This window comes from Gracilinanus agilis, chromosome 3 (genome assembly GCF_016433145.1).
Source record: "Gracilinanus agilis isolate LMUSP501 chromosome 3, AgileGrace, whole genome shotgun sequence".
In the NCBI taxonomy this organism is placed as follows: Eukaryota; Metazoa; Chordata; class Mammalia; order Didelphimorphia; family Didelphidae; genus Gracilinanus; species Gracilinanus agilis.
Window position 1 is genome coordinate 144,661,741 of NC_058132.1, and position 25,288 is coordinate 144,687,028.

The 25,288-nt window shown below is 36.9% G+C and overlaps 1 protein-coding gene across 1 annotated transcript in view; it reads left to right on the forward strand.

Annotated features, from left to right (window-relative positions):
* The window catches only part of SACS (sacsin molecular chaperone), a 67,773-nt gene that overhangs the window by 8,179 nt on the left and 34,306 nt on the right, over nt 1-25,288 (forward strand). Inside the window, exons 2-5 of the mRNA XM_044666129.1 lie at nt 12,940-13,090; nt 21,542-21,629; nt 22,725-22,810; nt 23,549-23,660. Of these exons, the coding sequence (XP_044522064.1) occupies nt 12,940-13,090; nt 21,542-21,629; nt 22,725-22,810; nt 23,549-23,660 (437 nt within the window). The remainder of the gene's footprint in view (nt 1-12,939; nt 13,091-21,541; nt 21,630-22,724; nt 22,811-23,548; nt 23,661-25,288) is intronic.

The window sequence follows — 25,288 nt, forward strand, 5'->3', positions numbered from 1 at the left end:
TTCATAACATTAGGTCTGCAGAATTTCCTTATATTGTAAAATAACAAAAATCTTTAAAATGATGATGGTAGTATTATAAAATTATAAGATTTTTTTGGGAAATAACAAAGAATGCACACACATAATGTATGCATATAATTATGTATATATATATAATTTACATGTGGGGTGCTTTATGAAAATAAATAGTTTATTTTGAATTCTATAACACTCCTCTTTCATATGATGGAAATATATATTAAGCAACTACATTCTGACATAACTTCTGATGATAACATTTCCTGACATCAATTTATCTGCTACATGGGCCTATAGATTCTATTTGAGATTCTCCCTTTAAAAAATAGACAATAAATAAACTCCATATCAGAAGGCAGAAAATTCATTTTTAGTTACTTAGAGAAATCTACTTACTGGTGAACTTTACCTCATTTCTCTGAATTTAGGTACTGCCAACTATTAATTTGCATGTATTTATGGAACTCATTTCTGCACATTTTATATTTCCCCTCTTGGCATATAAAAATATTATTGAGTGTTATTTTTCATATAGGCATCCCAAGCAAAGTGCAGATTTCTGACAGTTTACAGTTCACATTCTGTGTTTTATGATGTCATTTTGTGTGGTTTTTCAGGCATAGTAAAATGCTGTGTTCAGTTAGACAGTTTCTGTGCCCCATGTGGAGACTAGAACAGCCATCAAAAAGTAAATCTGTAAAGGAGTCCTCTAAAGCCTGCCTTATGAGTCTCCTCAACTCAGTTGTCACTTTCAAATTTGACACTCAGTATATGTATTAAATGCCTGCTCTATTGAAGGTACTATAATAGGTGCTAGAGATCCAAAGACTGGGATCTAAAAAATTCAGGCCTTCTTTTCACTGAGCTCACAATGTTATAGCAAGGAAGGAGAAGTATTCAGTTAGAAGGGAGAGAGTGAGTGTACCTTTCTTTTCTACTTATCATGCATTATTTTGTATTAGTTATTTGCATATGTCCCATATTCCCTTCCTAGACAGTAAACCCCATGTGATTAGAGATCATTCTCTTTTTAAATTCTGCACCTCCTCTAGGTTATACAGTGTTCTTAGGCACTTAATCAATATTTGTTTAATTGAATTTTTTGGATAGGTGACTGCCTTTGTGGTATATAATGTCACAGATATGTTCAGGTAAAGGCTTGAATCGATCAGTCAATCAATCAATAAACATGTATTAAGTCTCTGCTATGAGCCAGGTACTATGTTAAACCTGGGATACAAAGACAAAAGTGGGAGCTTGTTCCCTCAAGAAGCCGGTCTTCCTGACTCAGAATGGCTCTTTCTCTGTTATGCTTCACTGATTGCTGTTATTATTGTCATGTCAGACTCTGTGACCCCACCTTGGATTTTCTAGGCAAAGATAGTGCAGTAGTTTGCCATTTCCTTCTGCAATTCATTTTACAGAGGAAGAAATTGAGGCAAACAATGTAGAGTGACTTGCTCAAATTTACACAGTTAGTAAGTGTCTGAGATAAGAACTTAGGAAGATGAATCTTCTTGACTCTAGACTGGGCACTGTATCCAATGCTCAGTTTAGCTGCCCTAGTTCTCATATTGCTTTTCTTCTACCCAAATCTACCTAGATGTGGTATCCTCCCTTCTGAGCCCACTCCCTCCACCCCCATTCATCTCACTCCTTTTCTCCTCACTATCCCTAAACCTAGTAGAATTCGAACTTGAAGGCAGGAAGTGCTTTAATTTTTGTATTTGTCTTTGTATCCCTAGCCTAGTATAGAGCCTTTGCATCTTTCAAAATTTTGCCCAGGGCTGGACTCAGGATGGCTGGATAGTAGCAAGGGGGTAGGAAACAGGGAAGAAAGTTGTGAGAAAGAAGAGAAAGAAGATGGAAATGTTTAGAGCAGTTAAGTGTTTTTTAAAAACAAGAAAAAACAGGGGCAGCTGGGTGGCTCAGTGGATTGAGAGTCAGGCCCAGAGGCAGGAAGTCCTGGGTTCAAATCTGACCTCAGATACTTCCTAGCTGTGTGACCCTGGGCAAGTCACTTAACCCCCATTACCTAGCCACTCTTTTGTCTTAGAAGACTGAAGGTAAGGAGGAGGAGTAGGAGGAGGAAGAGGAGGAGGAGGAGGAGGAGGAGGAAGAGGAGGAGGAGAAGAAGGAGGAGAAGGAGGAGGAGGAGGAGGAGAGGAGAAGAAGAAGAAGAAAGCATGAGTTAAGGAAAGAACCNGAGGAGGAGAAGGAGGAGAAGGAGGAGGAGAAGAAGAAGAAGAAAGCATGAGTTAAGGAAAGAATCTGGTCAAAAGCAAAGGAGAACAGAATAACTAAATGAAAAGGTGTTAATGATTTTTAAAGGAAAAAAATTCATACTCTTCAGCTTATTGGCAGTCTTTCTTTTGATTCTTATTTTTCCCTTTGTTTGGTCAGTCAAGAAGCTTTATTTTTTATGGATATACTACTATATGATAGGCCCTACACTATGTGCTGGGGAGTCAAAGAAAGGTAAAAAGAAACTCAACAACTAATCAATCACCCAAACAGTTTCTGATCTCAAGACACTCATAGTCTAATGGAAGAGACAATATACAAACAACTATGTGCGAAATTGATACACACGTACACACACATGTACACAAATGTCCACACATCCTGTATAGACCAGTGGTTCCCAAACTTTTTTGGCCTACTGCCCCCTTTCCAGAAAAAATATTACTTAGCCTCCAGGAAATTAATTTTTTAAAAAATTTGAATAGCAATTAATAGGAAAGATAAATGTACCTGTGGCCATCACCACACCCCTGGATCACTGCAGTACCTACCAGGGGGCGGTGGTCCCCACTTTGGGAATCACTGGTAGACTAAAGTGAAGATAATTTCAGACTGAAGGAATTAAGGCATTAAGATTAAGGAGGAATGGAAAGGTTTCTTATAGAAGCAGGGAAACCAGGAGGCAGAGATGAAGAGGGAGAAAGCTCTGGGCATGAGGACAGCTAGTGAAAATGTAGTCCAGAGTATATGATGGGGGAGGCTGGGTAGGATGGTGAGAGAAGTATAAGATGTAAGAATATTGTAAAGGTAGGATTAGGCTAGGTTATTGGGTGGGGAGAGCTTTAAAAGTCAAACATCAGATTTTTATACATGAGATACAATGAAGATAGAGAACAGGAAACAGTAACTGATTGTATTTGGGGGATGAGAGAGTGAAGACTCAAGGATGACATCTAGGATGAGAGCTTAGATGACTGGGAAGATTATAGCTAGGATAGATTTTTCTGGAGAAGTTTTTTTTGGATGCCTTTGTCATGTTTTTCCATACTATTGTGGATAAGAATCCTGCTCCACTAATTTGAACTCTCCTCTTTAAAAAAATGTTAAAGGAATATATTACTACTGTCAGTAAATTCATTTTTATATATACATTCTATTAATATATTTTCAAATATTCAAAAATATATTGTTTTGGTTAACAAACATGAAGAGTTAGAAATCATGTATAGTATTAATATTTCAATAAAGTATCTAATACTATGTGAAAAATGTCAATAGGGATGATTTGAATAATTTACCTTTCTTGAGAAAGAACACTTACTCAGGAGAAAAACTATTATAGAATTTCTGGCAACTAAATAACCATTTCTCATTAAAATGAACAATAGATTCAAAAGAGTGATGTAAATTTTATCTGAAAGCAATTTTTTTGGTCATTTCATAGCACTTTGGGGAATTCACATTGCTCCCATTAAAAGTTGGAAAAGCAGGGCATGCTAATTCCGTAACATTACATCATCTTCCCAGCTATATTCACTATAACTAAAAATAAAACACACACTACCACCAACTGAGTTACTTGAAGGAAGATTTTTCAGTTACTTGGTTTATTGGGTCAATGTGAAAAGCAATAGAAGTTTAGAACAAAAAGCACCTCCAATGATACCCACTCTGTTACCTACAAATTTGTTCAGGTTTTCCAAATCCTTAAAACATTTTAACTTGACTCAGCTATACCCTCATACTATTATATTATTTCTATTCTCCTTTTTACAGACAAAGTTAGGAAAAAGACATCTATGCTCACTATTACTTCTCCAAAGTCATCTGGCTACCAACTCTACCATTTGATAGAAATTGTTTCTGGGAGGTTTCCACCCATCTCTTATTTGCTACATTAGGTAATCTTTTGTCAGTATTCATTCTTCTTGACTTTGGCATCATTTGACACTTTGCCTCCCCTGTAGATACTTTATTTGCTTCAGTGACAATAATTTCTTATGGTTTTCCTTTTACCTGGCTGTTAACTTCTTATATTTCTTTTGCTCTATCAACATCCTGGGTTCTTCCTGCATTCCCTTCCCACTTATTTGTAGATGTTTCCCCAAGACTCTAATATCTATTACTTTCCTTTCTCTTTTTTTTTAAACCCTTACCTTCCGTCTCAGAGTCAATACTGTGTATTGGCTCCAAGGCAGAAGAGTGGTAAGGGTAGGCAATGGGGGTCAAGTGACTTGCCCAGGGTCACACAGCTGGGAAGTGTCTGAGGCCAGATTTGAACCTAGGACCTCCCATCTCCAGGCCTGGTTCTCAATCCACTGAGCTACCCAGCTGCCCCCTTTTCCTTTCTCTTTTAACACCTCATATGATCAGTTATCATCTCTAAACTGCTAACTATCAAATCTATATATCTAGGCATCATTTTTTTCCTGAGCTCTAGCTGAACACATATCACTAGCTGCCAGCTTGAGATCTTTACTTGGATATCCCATGGGTATCTTAAATTCCCTATGTCCAAAAAAGAATGCATTATCTTTCTCCCAAAGCCTGTTTTCTTCAAAATCGATTTCTTTTGAGAAAACAACCATCTTCCCAGGTACCCTTGTTTATAGCTTCAAAGTCACCTTTACTCTTCCCTTTTCCTCATTCCTCCATAACTCATGAATTATCAAACTTATTGATTCTGTCTTTTCAATATCTCTTGAATCTGTCCCTTCTCACCACTCTGGTTCAAGCTCCCATCATTTCTCACTTAAATTATTGCAACAGCCTCCTAACAAGACCCCTAGTTTCAAGTTTCTCTCTAATCCATCCTCTACACAGCTGTCAAATTAATTGTCCTAAAGTGCAAGCCTGACCATGTAAAACTGCTTTATTAGAAACTAAATGAATATATACCACGTTAAATAAAAAACTGAGCTTAGTTTGATATGTACCAAATATAATTCATATTTTTTCATTCTATCCCTCCCCTTCCTTACTTCTGTTGCTGACAAGACAGCCAAGTTTGCACCTTGGAAGTCATCTTCAAATCTTCACTCTTCTGTGTCTTAGTTCCCTTACTTTCTCTCATATCAAATGCATTTCTGAGTTTTATTGATCTATCTCTTCAATATCTCCCATCAATCCCTTTTCCTTTGCCCTGCATTCATTTCAGTGAAAGCCCCCTCATCATTTCTGACATGAACAACTGCAATAGCTCATTATTAATACCTGCTCTCTGATCCAGTTTCTCTCACCTCTAATCCAGCTTCCACACAGCTAAGCACATAGCAGTGAGAATTTACTTACATATGGTTGCACTAGGTGTCCTTGAGGTTCCTTCCAGATCCCTAATTCTATCTCTGTGATCTGCAGAAGGGAAAAAAAGAGACAGAAAGAAAAGCAATGCTTTGTTGCTTTTTTCTTGGAAATTCTGATTACTGAAATTTACAAATGGGTCAGGAATGTTTATCCTAACCTATCAGGTTAACTATCTTACAGTAATACACTTTGCAATTAATTCTCTCTCTCTCTCTCTCTCTCTCTCTCTCTCTCTCTCTCTCTCTCTCTCTCTCTCTCTCTCTCCATGTATACATACATATATATATATATACATGTATATATATATATATATATATACACACACATATATATTTCCCTCTGCAAAGGTCCTATTTTGAAGTCTCTTGTGTTATGGAGGTGACTCTTGTTTCTCAAAAGCCATGCCAGCAAATCCCAAGCTTTGGCAAATTGAGACCAAACTAGAAAAGCTTTGAGTATGGGCCTGACAAAGACCAAAAAATGTATTTGTTGTTTAAGGACCAGTTTGGCTAATTTTGGAAAGGCTTATTATCTGAAACGTGGCCCTCAAGAGATATTTTTTGGCCAGAACAACTCAGAATTATCCTCTATTAAAGTATGCAGGAATTTAGATAAGGACTAACAAAAAGAGTAGTCACACTGATGAAATCTAATTATTAAATTTGTTCATGTTTTCTCTATCAGATGTAAGTCCTGTGAAGAAAAACTTTAATGTATGCTCTAAAAAGTAGGTGAATGCATATACATAAAGGTAACTTTAAGGATACAGCATGAAGTCTTTAGGTCAAAAGAGAAAGATAGGATGAATAGCTGAGTATCAATCAGCATGATATCATCTGGGTAGCACTTTAGTCCTCTGTAAATTTCTCTAGTGGTGTCTTCTTGCTAGCCAGATTAAAAAAAACAAACAGAGAATCATGGAAAGTTTGAGCTACAAAGTATCAGGGAAATTCTTTATGCAATTCCTTATTCTTATAAATTAGTTGAACTCTAGAGAATTTAAGTGATTCACCCAAGGTCATATATTTATTAAGAGGCAAAGGGAGGACATGAATCTATGTCTTTGACTCCAGTGTTCTTTCCACTGAAATTATATCATAGAAGGCTATAGAAATTGTACATTTCTAGTATATCTATCTTCTTTGGAAAAATTAGGTGATGTGCTTGAACACACTTCACAAATAGGATGTCCAGTTACCGTTGCCTAGAGTTCTTTTTAGTTACCAATGATCTCTTAATTGCTAAATCTGAGAACCTTTTCTCAATTTTCATCTTTCTTGAATTCTCTATAGTATTTGACACTATTGACCAGCCTTTTCTCTGTGGTACTTCTTTTTCTCTGGGGTTTTGTGACACTAAACTTTCTTAGTTCACTTTCTTTTCACTTCCTTCTTAAGTCTTATTTTTCTAACTGTGGATGGAACCCTGGGCTCTGTTCTAGACCTTTTCCCCCTTTCCCTTTCCTCATCTTCATTTTCTTTTTCTTTCCTTCTTTTCTCTCCCCTCCCTTTTCTTCTCCTCTTTCAATACCAGTAGAACTTAACTTTTTATGTGTAATGGACTTCTGGAAGTCTGGTGAAGCCTATGGACTCCTCACAATAGTGTTTTTAAATGCATGAAATAAATTTCATAGCATTACAAAGGAAACCAATTATATTGAAATATATTTATATAAAAAAAAGATTAATGGACTCCAAGCTAACAACCCCTTCCCTTCTCTTTAACCAGGTGACATCATGAACTTCCATGGGCTTCATAATCATCTCCATGTAGATGCCTCCTATATCTATACAGTGTGCTCTCTCTCATATATATTTATATCTATATAATCTATATCTCCAGCCTTGGTCTTTCTACTGAGCTCCAGTCCAGGATCACCAATTAAACAACTGGACAACTCAAAGTGCATATTCTATAGGTATCTCAAACTCAAATGTCCACAATAGAAGGAATATCTCCACTCACCCTTCCCTTTTTCTCTCAAGGGCCCTATCATCCTTCTTAGTAATCCAGGTTTGAAATCTTGATATCATTCTAAACTTCTTATCATCATTTAATCCATATATCTAATCAACTGATACATCTTATTAACTGGTACATCTCCCAACTGAGAGGCTGTCTGGAGCTCACTATCTAGCCCTCCAGTCTGTGTGGTTGAAGTCAGTTGATTTGTGTCTCTAACCACTGAGCAGACAAATTGATTACATCACCATGCCAAAGTGTCAGGGCTATAGGTATGCATTATAATAGATTTCTAATTGGCCTGCCTGACTCAAATCTCCCTTCCCACTCCTAATATACATACTCCCTATAACTTCATGACCGTTATAACACTTACTAAAGTGATTTTTCCTTAAACACAGGTCTAACCATGTTGTTCTACTACTCAGAAAACTATAACAGACAAGGACGCAATATGTACACAAACAAGTATAATACAAATGAAGAATGAAATAGTACTAGCAAAAAAGGGATATCAAGGAAGGCAAACATCATTTTGATACTGATTTCAAGCTAGGAAATTAATCTATTCAATTTTTGTTAGACTCATGTAAAGCTCTACTCTGTATAACTTTGCTTTTTTTGAAGGCTACAAAGATTCTGAGAAGTAAGGATGAGGAGGAAATAGAATGTTGCAAAGTTAAGATTGGGTTGGAATGTTGACATCAGATAAGAGCCAATGGTCCAGTTTGACTGGAATATAGAATGTGTGAAGGAGGATAATATGAAAACCCTAGAAAGCTAGGCTGGAGCCAGATTATGGAAGGCCTTAAACAACATACTAAGGAGTTTATATTTTATTTGCATTTTATTTTCATATTTAACTGTTTTTCTTGATTTCTGTTTTTATCAGTATGAGGGAACCACTAGAAATTTTTAAATAAGGAAGTGATATAATTAGAACTGCGCCTTATAAAGACATAAGGAAACACATTAGGAAAGAAATGAATTTAATGAATAGCCTTTTATTTTTAAAATTTCATTTAATTTTTCATTTTAAATTCTTTCCTCTCTCAACCTCTCTCTTTTTCTCAACTTAAGAAAACAAGGAAAATAAAATCTATTATAAGTACATGAAGGCATACATAACAAAATCCCTCATTAGCCTAGCAAATAAAAATAAGGAAAATATGTTTTCATCTGTATCAGCTTTCTATATGAATATGTTTAACACCTTTTTTCATGTCATTTGGAATTAGAGCTGATCATTGTGCAGATTAGACTTGCTAAATCATTCAAAGTTGATTATATGTACAATTTTGTCCTTTTTGCATAAATTGTCCTCCTGGCTTTGCTCACTTCACTTTGCATCAATTCATAAAGGTCTTTCCAGGTTTTTCTGAAACCATCCCCTTCATCATTTCTTACCAGATGACAGTATTCCATTTCAATGAATGCTCTTAAAAAAGTCTCTCTGTATTTTCTATCACTGCCTTGACATGAGAAACAGAAAGAAAAAAAAAGATTAAAGAGGAAGGGATATTGGGATATGAGTAAGATATTGGGATATGAGTAAGTAGTGAGGAAGACAATATGGATATAGAAAGAGAAGTTGGATGGTGCAAAAGAAGGTAAAGAAAGTACATGAGAGATAAAGAGATAGTAAGAACCATAAAAGAAGAGAGGGATAGGTATGGGATGAAACATTGTTGATATATGAAAATGCTGAAAATAACAGTATATATGAAGCTTTTTTTAAAACTGAAAGTATTCCTTATAATAAAATCAGCATATAAAACTTTCAGATAAAAAAAATTCAGATTGAAGGGAAGTGTATTATAGTGAGGATTAAAGTAGGGGTGAGGGAAACCAAACGTTGTCTAATTAGGATCACAGGAGGTTAGATCTGGAAGAGGCCTTAGTGATCCCTGTTCCATTTGTTTAGATGAAAGGGCCTCAGAAATTAAGTGTTTGCCCAAAGTTTTATTTTTAAAGAATTTGACAATTGGAAGGAATCTCAGTGGCCATTTTATCTAATTCATAAATGATAGGAATCTCCACTATTCAAGAGGAGATACCTGCCAAGTAATTGATTATATAGCCTCTGTCTGAGGACTTCCAAGGAGGGGGAACACATTATTTTTCAGTGTAACTTTTTCCATTACTAGACAACACTGTTAAGGAATTTTTTCCTAATATGAAGCCCTAATCTACCCCTTTGTTAGCTCTATACATTGTGCCTAGGTCTATTCTCTGGTACTATATGAAAATAGTCAAATCCTTCTATTATATGACAGTTCTTCAACTATCAGAAGAGAACAATCATATTCTTCCACTCCAATCACCTCAAACCAGTTCTCCATTTCTTTAGGTTGGTTTTATTCCCTACTTTTTTTTAATCTCTGAAGAATAAATGCAGATTTTCATAGCTAAGTGAAATTTTTATTACCTAGAAATCTCCTTTTTTTTTTAGCCAACCCTAGAGATTCTTCAAGAAAAAACATAGCTATTCCTTCCTCTCTCCCCAAATTCTGTTCCTACAGGGTGACTCTGGACATTCTTATTCAGAGATGAATACTACTAACTGTTGCTGGAGACTTCCTAGGATTTCCTTTGAAATGCCCTTTGATTCAGTGGTTTTCCAGACCAAATGAAACACCTCTAAAGGAATAGTTCAAATTTAAATAGAGCACTGTAAAGTTTACAAAGTGCTTTTTTTCTTGCCCACATTCTGAGTTGATAGCACAACTATCCTTACCCCATTTTATACATGTGGAAACTTTCTTAATATGGTTTTGATTTGTTTTATTGAAGGTTGGCAGAGCTAAACATTAAATAACATTAAAATTTTGTTTACAAGTTTGTGTTCTTTATTGAACAATGTTGTCTTCATGGAAGTGATACTAGGCATAAGGGATTGATGGCTGGGGACCTATTCTAAGAGTAGGGATTCTGGGCAAGATACCTTTGACCAGCAAGGAGAAGAAGGTAGTTTCTTATTATTGATGGTTACATGGTCCTTAGAATGAGTTTCTGGGTGTAAATCTATATCCTGTATGTATCAATTTCAGTGCTTGTCATGGTGAAAGGTATTAATATTAAAAATAATTCATTTCCATATTCTTTTCCAATAATAATAATAGAATTTCTGTAACATTATAAAGTTCAAAAAATACTTTACATAACTCATCAGATAATGTTGCCTCACAGGGCTCACAACAGCTCTGAGAGGTAGATTGCTATTATTATCCTCCATTTTGCAGCTGAGGGAACTGAGGCAAGGAGAGATTGACTCTCTGAAGGTGACATAGCTAGGAGGTATTTGAATCAGTATTCAAACTCTAGTCTCCTAGCATCTTCAATAAGTCTTTGCTAGTTGATTTTCTGACTGGTCTTCACATTAAAACAGCATATTATTGCCCCATTTATTGTTCATTAAACTTTTACCCACCTTCTGCAGTGTTCCTGGTTATTACTTTCCCATAATTTTTATTTAGAAAGAATAGCCTGATATATAATCTATGTTTTGCTTCTATACAATTTTTTTTCTTTGAAAACGTAGAAGGATTAGAGATAATACATTTATTTTTGGAATAGATATTAGAGGGTCATCTAGTTAAATACTACAATTTTTCACACCAGGAAACAAAAGCCCCAGTGAGGTTCCAAGTGACTTGTCCAAGGTTAAAAAATTAGTAAATAGTAGAACCAAGATACAAACCTATGTTTTCTATTATGGCACCCTTTTCACTATACCATATAACTAGGGAATGCAGTAAGTTTTCTAGTATTATCTTAAATTAGGTACACCCCTCCAGTGATGGTGATCACAATCCATCCGTCCCTCTTCCTTTTCTACTAAGGGTGCTTCTCTCATTCCCCTGACATTTTCTATATAAACTTTTTGGGCAGCTAAGTGGCAAAGTGGATAAAGTGATGGGACTGGAGTCAGGAAAACTCAGCTTCCCTAGTTCACATCTGGCTTCAGCCACTTCCTAGCTGGGTCACCCTGGGCTGTCTGCCTCAGTTTCCTCATCTGTAAAATGAGTTGGAAAAGGAAAGGGCAAATCACTTCAGTATCTTTGCCAAGAGAACCGCAACTGTGGTCAGAAAGAGTCAGACATGAGTGAACCCCAGCAAATATTCTGTCTGTATGGCTCTTAAACCCAGGCAAATTTGTTTACTTTCAACATTTAAGAACAAATTTCAAAAATAGGGTTCTACAGCGAAGAGACTTTTAAAAAACCATTCTTCCTATCCTCAGTGTTTAGTTCAATTCTCGATACAGAGTAGGAGCTTAATAAAGGCTTATTGACCGCCTGACTGTATGTTGAAATTTCTATAATGAAAAGTGCCTCTTCTGCATCTTTGTAGAGATTGCAAGCAACAAAAGGCTTAGAGCCCCTCCTTCCTGCTGGTCTTCTGTCCGAAAGTAAGGTCCTGAAGGAGAGGTGGCTTTCTTTGCCGGTTTTGTAAAGCAATTTGATGCCACATGAAGGCGGCGGTGGTGATGACTTACTGTTCAACAGTTTTAGATGGAGGATTGGGAATAATAGTGCCCCAGACCATGGCGTGGACAGCAGCACGTGCTGAGTTTGTGTTAGAGAGTTGGGTAAGGCCTGGCAGGGACACACATGGGCCCCTGGAAGGCAAGCACCCACTCTCCCCAGACCTAACCGCGAGCCTTTAATTCTTCTGAACAGGGACGGGAAGGGCCAGGCTCGGGAGCTCCCCAGGAGGCAGCTGCTGAGGAGCGCGCCGCAGGGTTCCTGAACTAACGGTTTCAGTCCCGGCGCGCCTGCGCGCGCTCTCTCTTCAAGAGGTTCCCTCCTCCGGGCGCGCGCCAGTCACTGAGGGCTGGGGTAGAGGGAAGGCGCGCGCGCCCGCGCTGTTTCCTCTTCCATTTCTACCTCAGAGGCAGGGGTGGTGGGCTCGGCGAGGGCCAGGCCAGGCGGGGCCACGTGAGGCGCCGCGCGCGGGCGGGATGCGGACTCCTTTTCAGTTCTCATCTAGCTCGCTCGGGGCCTCCCCTGGGCGGGGTCTTGCTTGGTCGGTGTTGGAGGCTGCGGCCGGATTGTCGGCGACCCAGAGCCAAGGAGGGAGGGGCAGCTGAACCCGCGGCTGGAGACTTGTCCTCTACATTCCCCTATCCCAGCCGCCCATCCTTTCTGGAGTTTCTTTCTCCGCTACCGATCGGGGGCGGCTCGCCATGGGGGACAGGTAAAGCCTCCACAAGACTCTTGTCTCATTCTGACCCGCACCGAGTGGTCCCGGATTCCGGATCCCGGGGTGGGGTCGGGGAAGGGGGATACGAGCTCGCCCTGGGCCCCCACGTGGGGTCAGTTCTCTTGTACGGTAGCTCCTTGTGAGCCTAGGCTGGCCCCGCACCCTCTGCCCGCCCTGGCTCAATAGACCTCTTTGTGTTCCACCCAGGTTAGCGCGAGTGACGGTCCTCCACGGCTGCGTGGGCTCAAGGACGTACGAAGTGCCGCCCCCTACAACAGTCGGTGAAGTCAAGGAGTTGATCTACCGGGAAACCGACTTTCCGGCATCCGAACAACAGTTGTGGCACCGGGGGAGGGAGGTAACTTTTACAACTTTGTTACTTACATGATGCCCCGATGACAGCATACGATCCGGAATGACATGCATAAATAATGTTTTGTATCAGTAAAATGTTTTTCAAGCCTACAAACTTAACCTTATTTAACCATAAATTCAGTCATCTAGAAATTAAAAAGTGTAAAAAGTGCAATGGAAGAAAAGTCTAAGTATTCAAATTAAAAAAAGTATTTAGTGCTTGCTATGTATGGCACTGTGCTAAGTGCTGGGGATACAAAGGGAGACAATAAAAGTCTCTACTCCCAATGGACCCCCTGGTCTAATGGGGGTAAATAAGTGAGGTGGGTAATTACACACATTCAGGAAACAATAGTTCGTGGAACACATAAAGATAAATTTGAAAGTTATTGTTCTAAACAAATATTTTACCTGATTTTTTTTGCTTTCTTTGTTTTTGTAGGCATTCTAACCTCCTCCCTCTTCTTAATACTGCTCTCCCCCTCCACCTCTTTCCCCCCATCCCCCCATCCCCATCAGGAAAAGGATGGCCCATTACTCAGAAGTTTCATTTCCTGTGATTTAAGAATTTTCAGAATGCTCAATTTTAGTGTAGTTAAAGGATTTTTTTTTTGGTTGGAGGTATAGGCATCAAAGTGACTTAATCTTTACTCATACTGTTATGTTCTTATGTTGCTATCTTTGTCATCAAATACCATATCTTTACCTTTCTTTTGGCAAGAGAGAAGGATTTTTTCTAACATTTTCAGTCAAGAGAGAGAGTTGGTGCAGTGGATCAGGAAGAGCTGACTTCAGATTCTGCATCTGATGTATTAGCTGCTTTGTTGTGGACAGATTAATTTCTTAGTGCCCCAGGAAAGCCTCCAAAACCATATATAAGGTACAGAGTAGTTGCAGATCTGTATTGGTGGAAGAATTCTCTACACCAGTGAAATAAAGGACATGATTTTAAAAAAATCAATCAGAACTGTTGAAGATTTATGGCACCCAGACTACACTACAGACAAAAAAAATGCTCCTAACTTTTTTTTTAAAAAAAACCCTTGACTTGTGTCTTAGAATTGGTATTAGTTCCAAGGCAGAAGTTAAGTGACTTGTCCAGGGTCACACAGCTAGAGAGTATCTAAGGCCAGATTTGAACCTAGGACCTCCTTTCTCTAGGCCTGACTCCCTATCCACTGAGCCACCTAGCTGCCCACTAACTTAATTTTTTAAGACAAATTCAGGTGAGGTGGAGGTCTTGGGTAGAGATTTTAGATCTCTGGACAAGAGACCATGTAGGGAGAGAGACCCTGGTTTCCTTGCTCTGATTATTTTTCTGTCTTCAACTTAATTTTTATGGGAGTGAAATACAATAGTTAATCTAATATTTAGGATATATTTTATGTGTTTATGATAACTGACATATATAAGTGATTTAGCTGTGTGACCCTGTATAAGTCACTTGACTCTTGTGAGAATTGGGAGTGATGGATGGACATTTGCCTGGAGGAAAATTTAAACTTGATATAAGAAAAATATTCTTCCTTACAAAGTGATTCAAGAATAGAATGGATTGACTCAAAGTAATAGGGGTCTCCTTTTCCTGGAGGTCTTTAGTCAAAGGCTGAATATAAACTTTTCCATTGTGTTGAATTTTTTGGGGGGATGAATTGGACTAAACTGTGAATGAGATACTTTCTATTCCTGAAATTTTTTAATTTTATTACCTGTATAGAGCTATACTACTTTTCTTTAAACCCTTAACTTCTGTCTTAGAACCATTGGTTCTAAGGCAAAAGAGTGGTAAGGGCTAGGCAATAGGTTTTAAATGACTTGCCCAGGATCATGCACATAGCTGGGAAGTGTCTAAGTCCAGATTTTAACCTAGGATCTCCCATTAGAGCTGTACTTCTGAATGCATCACAAGTTAATGTCAGATAAAGTCAGGTCTGCTGACTTCATCCAGATCCTTTTCACAACTATATTGTTTAAACATTTTTTTATTAATAACCCTTACTTTCTGCCCTTATAACAACTCTAAAACAGAAGGCCACGGACTAAGCATACAGGGTTCAATGACCTACCTAATATCACAAAGTCACCGAAGTAACATTTGGACCCAGTCCTGCCAACTCCAGGCTTGGCACTCTATTTCCTGTGCAATGTAGCTGCATGTATATTGCTTTTTAAATGAAGAGTATTTGAATATTTTTCAAAATAAGATTTCTGTTAACTTTGAAGAGATTATAATAGAAAATAAACCTATAACAAATGTTATTTACTCTTAACCATATTCATTATTTAGACATAATGATAGATCTTGGTTTAATAATTAAAAAAATTCCTTAAATAGATCCATGAACTCATCATTGTAGGTACTCTTTTCCCCCCCTATTCAGGTTGCAGTCTATCCATCATGTGTGATTCTTATCTTTGTCTTTCTGCATAGTTTCTGCATAAAGGGCCTACTATTGTAGGCTTTTCTGTGGTTCTAATATATTTGTGAATATCAGTGGATACTTGTTTTGTTCATGTTGTTCTTCATCTACTTAATTACTGGGCATTTTCTTGCCTTTAATATCATGGTTTTAAACTTCTTCAGAACACTTTATTAATGTTGATATTCGTCAGCTACCAGGTAAATTGCCCTTTGGACTAATTGAAAATTTGAAGATATTACAGAATGGTAAAAAAAAAGTATAATAAAGTTCTTATTTGTTTTAAAATAGTATCTTGTTAATAAAAATATCCAGTCCGTGGATTGTCTTGGGAAAAATTTTTAAAGTGGGCCACTGATGCCTATTCTTTTCAGCATCAATGCCAAAAGGACAGGGGTTTGACACTTGATACATTACTTTTCCATGCAAAGGCACAGAGCTAGCCATCTCTACCATCTGCTAGCTGTTACTTCCAGTGCAGGCAATCCTACCTAGCTAAGGCATCAAGGATCCTAAGGGGAAGACAGGACACAGTCTGTGCCAAATCACTATGATTTTGACCAACTATTACCTCCCCCCAGAGTCCCATGGAGATAGCCATGTCCAACCAATCAGCCATGTTCCAGAAAAGTATCCACTTTTGAGAGGGGTCCCACTTTTGCCATGGCCAACACCAATTTTAGTTGCCAATTCTGTTTTCTAGTGACTAAACTTTTTACCTCAAGGATCAAATATAAAACCCTCTGTTTGGCTTTGAAGCCTTTCAAAACCTTATTGCCTTTCTAGTCTTTTTCTACTTAACAATCCAAAATGTGCTTTATAACCCTGTGTGGCACCAGCTTCCTTGTTATTCTTTGTACTTGACTCTATCTAAAACTTTTCACATTTTCATTGGTTGTTATAACAGTGTGGACTGAATGGTTGTTCCCCATATCTAGAATTATTTCACTCTTCACTTAGATCTCCTGATTTGTGGTTTTCTTCAAGCATCAGCTAAAATCTCTCCTTTTCCAGAAGCCTTTCCTGGTCCCTTTAATACTAGGAAGAGGAGTTCAAATTCATCCTAAGACACTTTTCTAGCAGTGTAACCTTGGGCAAGTCATGTAACCTGTTTGCCTCAGTTTTCTCAACTGTATAGCACCTATCTCCCAAGGTTGTTTTTAGGATCAAATGAAATAATATTTCAATTGTAATAATTGGATTGTAAAAAATAATTATTCAATAACATTTCAATTTTAAAGTGATTAGCACATGCTTGGCATATAATAGGTACTTAATAAATGCTTATTTCCTTTATTTCTGCTTTCTTCCTTCCTGCTTGCCTTCCTGCCTGTCATGAGGTAGAAATGAGGAGGGAGAGAATTTCAGGCATGAGAGATGAGAAGGGGAAAATGAAAGAAGTCATGGGATGGAGTTTTTTATTGGAAGAACAGCAAAAATGGATGTCACTAGGTCACAGAAGTGAGTGGATGAGGTGAAAGACTAGAAAGGTAGGAGGACAGGTTTTGAAGAGCTTTGAACACCAAACAAGGTATTTTATATTTGATTCTAGAGGTGATAGGAAGCCCCTGGCATGTATTGAATAGGTGGGGTGATAATGGTCAGATCTGTGCTTTAGGAAAGTCATTTTGATAGCTGAATGGAGAGAGAGTTGAGATGGAGAGATCAGCCATGTGAAAAAGATAATGGGGGCACCAGGGATGTTACAATAAATCTAAATAGTTGTGGGTACACACACTGGGTTGTAGGAGAGACTGGACCAGGATAGGGAGACCAGAGTTCACTGGATTAACATAGAAATGGCAGTTGGCCTCAATTGTCACCCCGGTCACCCTAGGCCTGGGTTTATGGAATCAACAGGCAAGGTAAAGGTTTTAGCAGTTTTAGTTATGTTCAACTAAAAGGTGGGAAAGGGATTTCTATACTTAAAACTTAAAGGGCAAAACCACAGGGCAAGGGGAGTACTTCTCTACTCTAATCTTAGTGATCTAAGCAGGCAGGGCCAAAGGAGTAGTAATGGAGTCTCTGGGAGGCTGCATCAAACCTGGTTCCTGCCAGGCTTGACCAGCATAGCTAAGGACTGAGGGTGGCTTTGGGGTTTCTCACGGTAATCCACAGATGATCTCAGGATGCCAAATGCCAAGATAGTCCAAGGTACCAAGTAGAGAAGGTGTGCTTGAGATGCTGTCCACCAGATCCCAAACTCCTCCTCCCTTGGTGATGCTCTGTAGTTCTTGTCCCCTTGCTAGATGCCACCACCACACAGGATCCCAGGGAAAACAGGTTGCAGGGTGTCCTTAACTCAGAGATCTCCCAGGGCTAACAACAGTTTGTGCCAATCACTAATAGAGTCTCTCTCAGGGCACAAGCCACTACTTCCTGCTCCTTCATTCCATCTTGGAATGCTCCAGCCTTCCTGCTAGGTTCAACCTTAATACTTAATTACTAACTATTCTTCCTCACAACAGTTAGTAGGCTTTTGAGGTGATGAAGGCCTGCATTGCGGGGATGAACTTGTATCATGGGCCAGAAAGAGACTTATAAGAGAATTGTTTTGAAGGTAGAATAACCTGACTTGACAACAGATTGTATATGGGGGCAGAAAGAGAGTGAGGAGACAAAGGTGATACCTTATTTGGGAGTCTATGAAGAATTGAGAATTTGTGGGGTTAGGAGAAAAGATAATGAGTTAAGTTTATGAAAATTTGAGACAAGTTCAGGAGAGATGGGAGGGCTGGATAAATAGATTTGAGAATTATCTATGTAGAGATGTTAGTTGAATTCATGGGAGCAGATGAGATCACAAAGCATAGTATAAAGGGAGAAGAGGAAAGGGCCCAGAAATAGCTTTGAGAAATATTAGGGGCTAGTCATTTGTGACCTGGTTGAAGATTCAGTAAAGGAGACTGAGGAATGGTTTGATAGGAAAGAGAAAAATCATAATAAAGTAGTGTCCCTGAATCTTAGAAAGAAGAGTTATCAAGAAGAGGGTGATTGACAGCAGACATGGAATGCCCAAAATAAGAGAGAAAGTGAGATTGAAAGAGTGTGGTCAAAAGTGAGGCTGAAAGAGTGTGGTCATCTGCTGGGGCATACAGAACAGAATGTGGTCACTTCTGCATGTAAAGAGGTTTGCCTTCACAAAAAGAAGACTGACCATCTGTTCATATGAGACAGGCCCAAGGGGAGGAGATAGGGGCAGAAGGCATTTATGTGATGTGAGAAAATATATGCTCTGTACCACACCCAAGGATTTCTTACCATCGCAAAGGAGTACAGTGGTAGTGTCTTTTCATATTTTTTTGGTGGGGACTGTCTTGGTTCTTTTTAATTTTGTAACATTCTTTTTTAATAGTTTTGTGGTTCTTTATATTTATATTGTATCATTCTATGTATGCTTTTCTTAGCTCTACTTACTTTAACTTTGCATCAGATTGAATAAACGTTTCCATTTTCTCTGTATTTGCTATATTCCTCATTTCTTATGGTATGGTAATATTCATATACCACAATTTGCTTAGCCATTCCCCAATATAGTGGACATTTACTTGTTTCTGATTCTTAGCTTCCACGAATATGCTGCTGCAAATATTTTGGTATATATGAGAACTTTTTTCTCATTGGTCTCCTTAGCAATACTTCTTCTTTAATGTTATTTCCATTTATAAAATATTTGATGTTGAACCATTTGACAGTGCTAAGGACTTCAGTGGCAAGAACTTTCTTTTTTTCTGGTTGTCAGTAGCTGTAGCTATAATATCTGCAGGAGCAATTGTCAGATTACATTTCTACAGGGGATGGTTGCCCAGGATGATGCATATGGGCAGGGTCTGAAAACATTGTGGGTTCAGCATCCATTGGAGTCTGATGGGAGATAGTAGGCAAATAGTAATGATGGCTTGACTTGCCTGGAATGAGCTGACTCTTGTTTTTCACTGAGGGTGCCAGTTAGACTGGCTTGATTTCCCCTGTGGGGGTAGTTGATAAGGATGTCTGGCCTCTTCACCATAGGAGTTAATTACATGGGCGATGGCTACAAGGAATGGGCTAGAAACAGGACCATTTGTCTGTGGGTACTGCTTCTTCCAGGGCTCCTGAATTTATCAGCCTGTTAGCAGCTGACCAGGAAGTTGTGGCCCCTTTTTGTTCTTGTAAATATTTTTTTAGTTGTCTGTATATCTTAGATACTTAAATCATATCTGAAAAATTTGATAGAAAGATTTTTACCCATTTAACTTTCTCTACTTACCAAATTTTGTTTGTGCAAAAGCTTTTACTTTTGTGTAATCAGTTATTTACTTTGTTTTTTTTTTTTGTATTGACCTTTGTCCATGTTTATCAATACATTTCTACCCATAGCTGTGAAAGGTATTTAATATACTTTTTCTAATTTTTTTATAGTATGATTTTTAATGTTAAGGCCATGGATCCAATTTGAATTCATGGTGGAATATGGTATACATGTTGGCATAAGCCTAATTTCTGCCAGACTTTTTTCTAGTTTTGCCAGCAATTTTTGTGAAATAGGGAATTCTTTCCCAAGTAATTTGTGTTTTCTGATTATCAAAACTGGCAAATTATTTTCTATAGCAGACCATATATTTAGTCACAAAATTAATTGACAGCTATTTATGATGTAAGATCCTATAGTCTTTATATTTTGTTGATTATGAAAATAAAGATTTGACTCAGTAGAATAAAACATGTTAATGACTCCACTCCAACAAATTTTCTAAAAGATTTATATTTAGATAAATGTAAGATCTCTTGCTTATGTAAAATCCCTTATCATGATTGTATTTACGTCAAATGTCATCAAACAAGGAGATATATAATTATATAAGATGTTGACTGCTGTTATCAAGGATGCCCATTATAGAATCCAAATGAAAGAGATATATTCTATAGATAGAGAAATCCCATAGATTTTATGGTTGTATAGTGATAATTGCTATAGAACTCCGGAATGCTATAAGGCCTATTCATGACCCTTAAAATTGTAGATTGTATGGTGATAATTGCTATAGAATTGTATAGGGTTAATTGTATTTTGTAGATTGTATAGTGATAATTGCTATAGAACTCCAGAATGCTATAAGGCCTATTCTTGACCCTTAAAAAATACTGACTTAAAATCCTTATAAGAGAAACTAAATTGGCTTAGAAAACTTATTCAAACTGTGACATCTGTTTGGGCAACCTTCTGAGTTACGTCATCATTATATATTACTTGGTCAGTCATTGCAGATGGATTGTTAATTGGGTTCATAATTAAATAGAAGAAGCATAGTGGGCTAAATTGTTTTTAAGAAATTACAAAACACATAGCAATTTCAAGGACCCCAAGTTCTCATCAAATACAAAGATTGTCTGTTAAACAATATCCTCCTACAATGCTCTATGGCCATGAATCATAGAAACAGTACGGTTTCTGTGGAATTAAAATTCCATGTGACTCAAAGGTCATTAGAGAGCTATATGGTGAGTGCAAATTAACTGCACATATTACAAATGATTTTATATTCTAGAAATGGTCTAAAAGATACGAGAAATATTTGATCTGAAAAGAGTTAAGCCTGTTATGGAATCAGAGTGAGGGATAACAATTAGAACTTTTCAAGTGCACTTCTGGTACCCACAACATCTTAAATGCCAGAGGACAACATTCAGAATATCAGGAAGATCCTTTTTGAAGGATTTATAGGAATCCTTTATAAGAATTTATGGGAAGATAGGGAAGTTCTACATATTGAGGCATTTTCAGTTTGTGATTTGTATAGTTAGAAGGGGAACCTATATTAATAATATGAATCCATTGAAATATGTTCTATGGGAGGAAGAACATGCAATATATTTCAGAAATTTTTCTAAAACAGTTTAAAAAATCTTTAAGCTTTGACACTAGTTTTCTGAATAATATACTTACTTAGATTTCTTATTTTTTTCATACTGCTTAGCAAACATTATTTTTTGTTGACAACTTTTGAATTTAAATGATTAAGGAATACATCACATGTCTTCTTTTTCTTTTTCAGTTATCTGATTGGATCAAGATTGGAGACCTAACTTATAAAAATTGTGATCTTTTTCTAAACCTTCAATCAAAAGGCTTAAAAGGAGGAGGTATATAGTTGATGCCAAGATGGGTATAAAGTTTGTATTGTTGCAAAATGACTTCATGTTTTAGATAGAGAACAGGTGAATATTATGAAATGAGAATAGTTTGAGAGAACATCAGGAAAAATCAGTGAACAAGAGTGAATGAGTTCATTTAAAGTAATCAATTAGAGGGGGGCAGCTGACTGCTTAGTAGATTGAGAGCCAGGCCTAGAGAAGGGAGGTCTTAGGTTCAAATCTGACTTAAGGCACTTCTTAGCTGTGTGACCCTGGGCCAGTCACTTAACCCCCATTGCTTAACCCTTACCACTCTTCTGCATTGGAACCAATACACTGTACTGCTTCTAAGATGGAAGGTAAGGGTTTTAAAAAAATAAAGTAATCAGATAGATAAAGAGTAATGAGATTCCCCTCAAATAATAATGGGCAGAAAGATTTGAGAGATCAGTGGATTTCTCTAATAATCATTGTAAAATAATAAATATTTAGAAAATTAGCAATATGGTTTTCTTTTTTAAGAATTATCTTTTCTTGTTTTGTTTTCAAATATCCTGTGCAGATCAGAAGATGTTCTTCTCTTAAGCCAAATGCTTAATTGAATCTCTCCATTAGGCAAATCTAGAAAGTTTTTGATTGAGCAGGTAGGAAGATAGGTGTGGTACCCTTCATAGTGAGACAACAAATGGAATTAGAATAGATAATTAATTTAAATAGATGAACTAGAGCTATGAATAAAAGAGAACTAATTTACCTGGCTTATTATTTAGAAGCAATTGTTAAGTAATGAATATTTTCAAAAGAAACTCATTTTTTAATTTTCAAACTAAATACTTTTATGTTCTTGAATGAAATCAGGGAATGTTCTTTAAAAGTTATAATAAATTTATTTTATGAAACCTTTTAAGTTTCAATTATTTTATGGAATTTAATTTTTGCAAAAAAGGAATTGATATAATTTAGCTATTTAACAATGAATACTTTTAAAGATTTAGATTGTGTAGATGCATCAAATTTTGGAACAAAGGTACATTAAAGGAAATAAGTGGATAAGTATCAAGATGGCAAAAAAAAGTAACAATAGCTTTTGTTTTGTGTTTTTAGGCCGATTTGGTCAAACAACTCCACCTCTTGTTGATTTTCTTAAGGACATTTTAAGAAGGTATCCAGAAGGAGGACAGATTCTTAAGGTATAAAGAACACTACTAGTTTTATGTTAGATAAGGTAGGCTAATGCGAGTATTTCAATCATTCATTTAACTTCATATATCATTGCTGAAACAGATCCAGAAATCATTTAGTCCAGTGTATACCTGAACGACATTTCTTCTAAGATGTCCTTGCCAAGTGAACTTGAAAGTCACAAGTTACAGGGAAATTGAGCCTCCTTACGCAGCACTTTGTTTAGTAGCACTGAAATTAAATATTCTTCTTTGTAACCTATGTTTCTTAGTTCTGACTCTTTTGGATTACATAGAACAAGTCTAATTCCTGTTCTGTTCTCTAGTACCTTAGACTAATTCTGGCATGGTATCCAGTTTTCTCACTATTTTGGTGGATTTCTGGACTAGCTTCAGTTTGTCAATGTCCTTCATAAAAAGTCTTTTACAGAATTGAGTGCAGTATTTTTTTTTTTTCTTCAAATTACTTAGGATAGCCTAGATGTTTCTTAACATCTCCTTACTTGTCTAGAGTTTATAAGATGGTAGAACTACAGATCTAGAGTTGGAAGTCATCTCAGAAGGGTTAACCAAGCTAAGGTTATGATAGATGGCACTTAAACTCAGTACTATAGAACAGAACAATGCCTAAAATAGATGATCAATAATTAATTGTATGTTGGCATTGAAAATGCAGTAAGTTGCAAGATGGGCATCAAATTTCTATTTGTGAAATAAAGCTATTTTGGGGTATATTTTTATGGTTAGGAATTAATTCAGAATGCAGAAGATGCTGGTGCCACAGAAGTTAAATTTTTATATGATGAGACTCAATATGGAAAAGAAACTCTTTGGTCAAAAGATATGGAGCAGTATCAGGGTAAGTATAGTCAGTGAGGAACAAATTTTGTTCTTTTATAATTAACACGTTTTATTTCATTTCTCCACTCATTCAGCAATGTCTAATAACTATAATTAGTATGCCAACTGTTAAAAAGATGGCTTAACTAGATGTTAAAAATGAAAAGCCTCGAAGTTCAGATTCATATAGTCATCTCATAAACATTTCTTATTCTCAACAAGACAAAAGAATGTGATAATTTCTTTCTCCCCAAGTTCATACATATATTTCTGGCTCTCTTTTATGGTTTTTCTTCTATTATATTTAATATTCTTTCATTGGGGCTATAGGTAGGGAAGGTAATAAGAATACAAAAGTGAAAAAACCCTCCAGATTAATGAAAATCCTCCTTTCCAAATATTATAATTAAAGTCCTTAGATCATCAAGTATTTAAGTGCCCCCAAAAAGCAATTTTTAAAAGATAAAGTCAACTTTGAGTATAGCTCTAAAGTCATTGGAATGATTTTTAAATAATTCTGCTTGCTTCAGGGAAATTTTTCAGGGAATAAAGAAGGAATCAGTTCAAATCTTTGTGGACAGCTATTTTAAGACGTATGAACCATCCTCAAGATTAAAAAAAAGTTTTTCTAAATGCCTATGAAGTCATACAAAATTATTACTAAATGTTAAATGTTTATTACAGTTATGTTAAATTCATAGCATGACAGATGTATGTTTGGTGTTATACAGACATTTTATAGTTACATTAAGGTCCCTGGAATAATCAGTGTACATCTAGCTAGGTAGTACAGTATGTAGAGTGCTGGGCTTAGAATTAGGAAGATCTGAATTTAACTCCTGCCTCATATATAAGTCCTGCCTCAGATACTACCTGTGTGGCTTTGGGCAAGTCATTTAACCTTTCTCAGATCTGTTTCCTTATCTGTAAAATTTGATGCATAGGAGAAGTATTGGATTCAGTGGACATTATGGTTCCTTTCAGAATCTGTGGTCCTATATGATTCTCTGTAACCCTTTTTTGCTATTTTATAGCCTTGAAATATAACTCTGCTACTTTAAATTCATATAATTTGAGAGTAGGTATAGTACAATTGGCTTTAGAATCAGAGTAACTTGGGTTTAAGTCCTACCTCAGATAGGATAGCCCCAGTTTCATCTATTGTTTTTCTTAACTCAAATTCTTTTTTTTAATGAGGTGAATTGAGCTTTATTAAAGAAGACATAATATATATTTAAAAATTTTTCATTTTGAATATTTTCCTATAGTTACATGTTTCATGTTCTTTCCCTCTCCCCCAAGTCCCCCTAACTCCCCTTAGCCGATGCACAATTCCACTGGGTTTTACATGTTATCATTGATTAAGATCTATTCCATATTATTGATAGTTGGACTAGAGTTATCGTTTAGTGTCTACATCCCCAATACTATTCCCATCAGCCCATTTGTTCAAGCAATTGTTTTTCTTCTCTCTTTCCCCTCCTACAGTTCTTCCTCTAGGGACTAGTTTTCCTTCTCAAAAGTCCCTCAGCTTTGCTCTGGATTCTTACATTGCTGCTAGTAGAGGAGTCAGTTATGTTCAATTGTACCACAGTGTATCAGTCTCTGTGTACAATGTTCTCCTGGATCTGCTCCTTTCACTCTGCA